Below are 1,182 nucleotides of genomic sequence, written 5' to 3'. Positions count from 1 at the left end.
AAATCAGTGAGCTTCTTCAAGGCATGACAATATGAACTGGTGAACAAAATATTTTCAAAATATGAGGAATATATTCTGCATCTTTCTATGTCTTGAAATTTACTTATAGGCCTTGTTATTTTACTTTAAGAGTTTCAAATATTTCCCCTTAAACAATTTATTTTTGAGTCTAAACAGCCCTTTTCTCTGCAGTGTTTTTGTTTAGTTTTTCTTTTTTTTAATTTTACTACTCAAAATACATTGTAGTTGATTTTCATGCCCCTTTATGCTTTCCTCTCCACCCCCTCCACCCCTGTCATATCTGTTCACTTGACTTAAATAGTTCAAGGAATTTTTTGTGGTTATTCTCTGCAGTATTTTTGAACAATGGCTCCGAAGGCATCGTCCTCTTAAAGAAGTTTATCCAGAAGCCAATGCACCCATTGGACATAACCGGGAATCCTACATGGTTCCTTTTATACCTCTCTACAGAAATGGTGATTTTTTTATTTCGTCCAAGGACCTGGGCTATGACTACAGCTATCTACAGGATTCAGGTAAAATTTGATTTCTTCAAGATAAATTGCTGAATCTACTATGATCAATTTTGAAATAGTACAAAACCATATGTTTCTACAATGTTATCCATGAACGCTTTAAATTGGGAAAGTGTATTACAATTCTTACTAATCACCAATTTATTCTTAAATTAACAAAATTCTCAGGACCTTTAAATCTGTATCAATTCTGCTTAATAAAGAGAATTTTGTACACGGCAACCATGAGAAGAGCACTAGAATTTTAAAAAACAAAAGGTTTTGAGACATGACCCTATTAGCTGACTGTTGTATGACCTCGGGAAATTTGCTTCAATTCCCTGCATCTCAGTTTATTCACCTGAAATATTGGAATCAGAATACCTCAAAGAATTATTGTGAGAATAATACTTTAAAAAGCCTAGTACAGTGTGGCACAAGGTAAACAATCAGTAGTTTTGAAATCATCTTTAGGAACTTCTCGCTAGGATTACCAAGAAAATCAAGAAAATCTCGATTTTAAGCCTAATGAATGAATATTAATGATGATAATAGCTATTATAATGTTAATTGCTATGAGTATCATTAAGAGAGCAATATAAACCCTAGGATTAGGATTACATATAGGCTTTAACTAACCTTACTGAGTAGAACTATGTCAGTATCT

General features: G+C 32.7%; 1 protein-coding gene across 1 annotated transcript in view; it reads left to right on the top strand.

Moving 5' to 3' along the window:
- The window catches only part of TYR (tyrosinase), a gene marked incomplete at its 3' end in the record, with an annotated part of 108,767 nt that extends 108,231 nt beyond the window's left edge, over positions 1 to 536 (top strand). The window contains exon 4 of the mRNA XM_008584402.1: positions 355 to 536. Within this exon, the coding sequence (XP_008582624.1) occupies positions 355 to 536 (182 nt within the window). The remainder of the gene's footprint in view (positions 1 to 354) is intronic.
- Positions 537 to 1,182: the final 646 nt, after the last annotated feature.

The sequence above is a fragment of the Galeopterus variegatus genome, unplaced genomic scaffold, assembly GCF_000696425.1.
Source record: "Galeopterus variegatus unplaced genomic scaffold, G_variegatus-3.0.2 Scaffold3257, whole genome shotgun sequence".
Lineage (NCBI taxonomy): Eukaryota > Metazoa > Chordata > Mammalia > Dermoptera > Cynocephalidae > Galeopterus > Galeopterus variegatus.
Note: the sequence above shows the minus strand (reverse complement) of the source record. Positions and strands in the feature narration are given on the sequence as shown.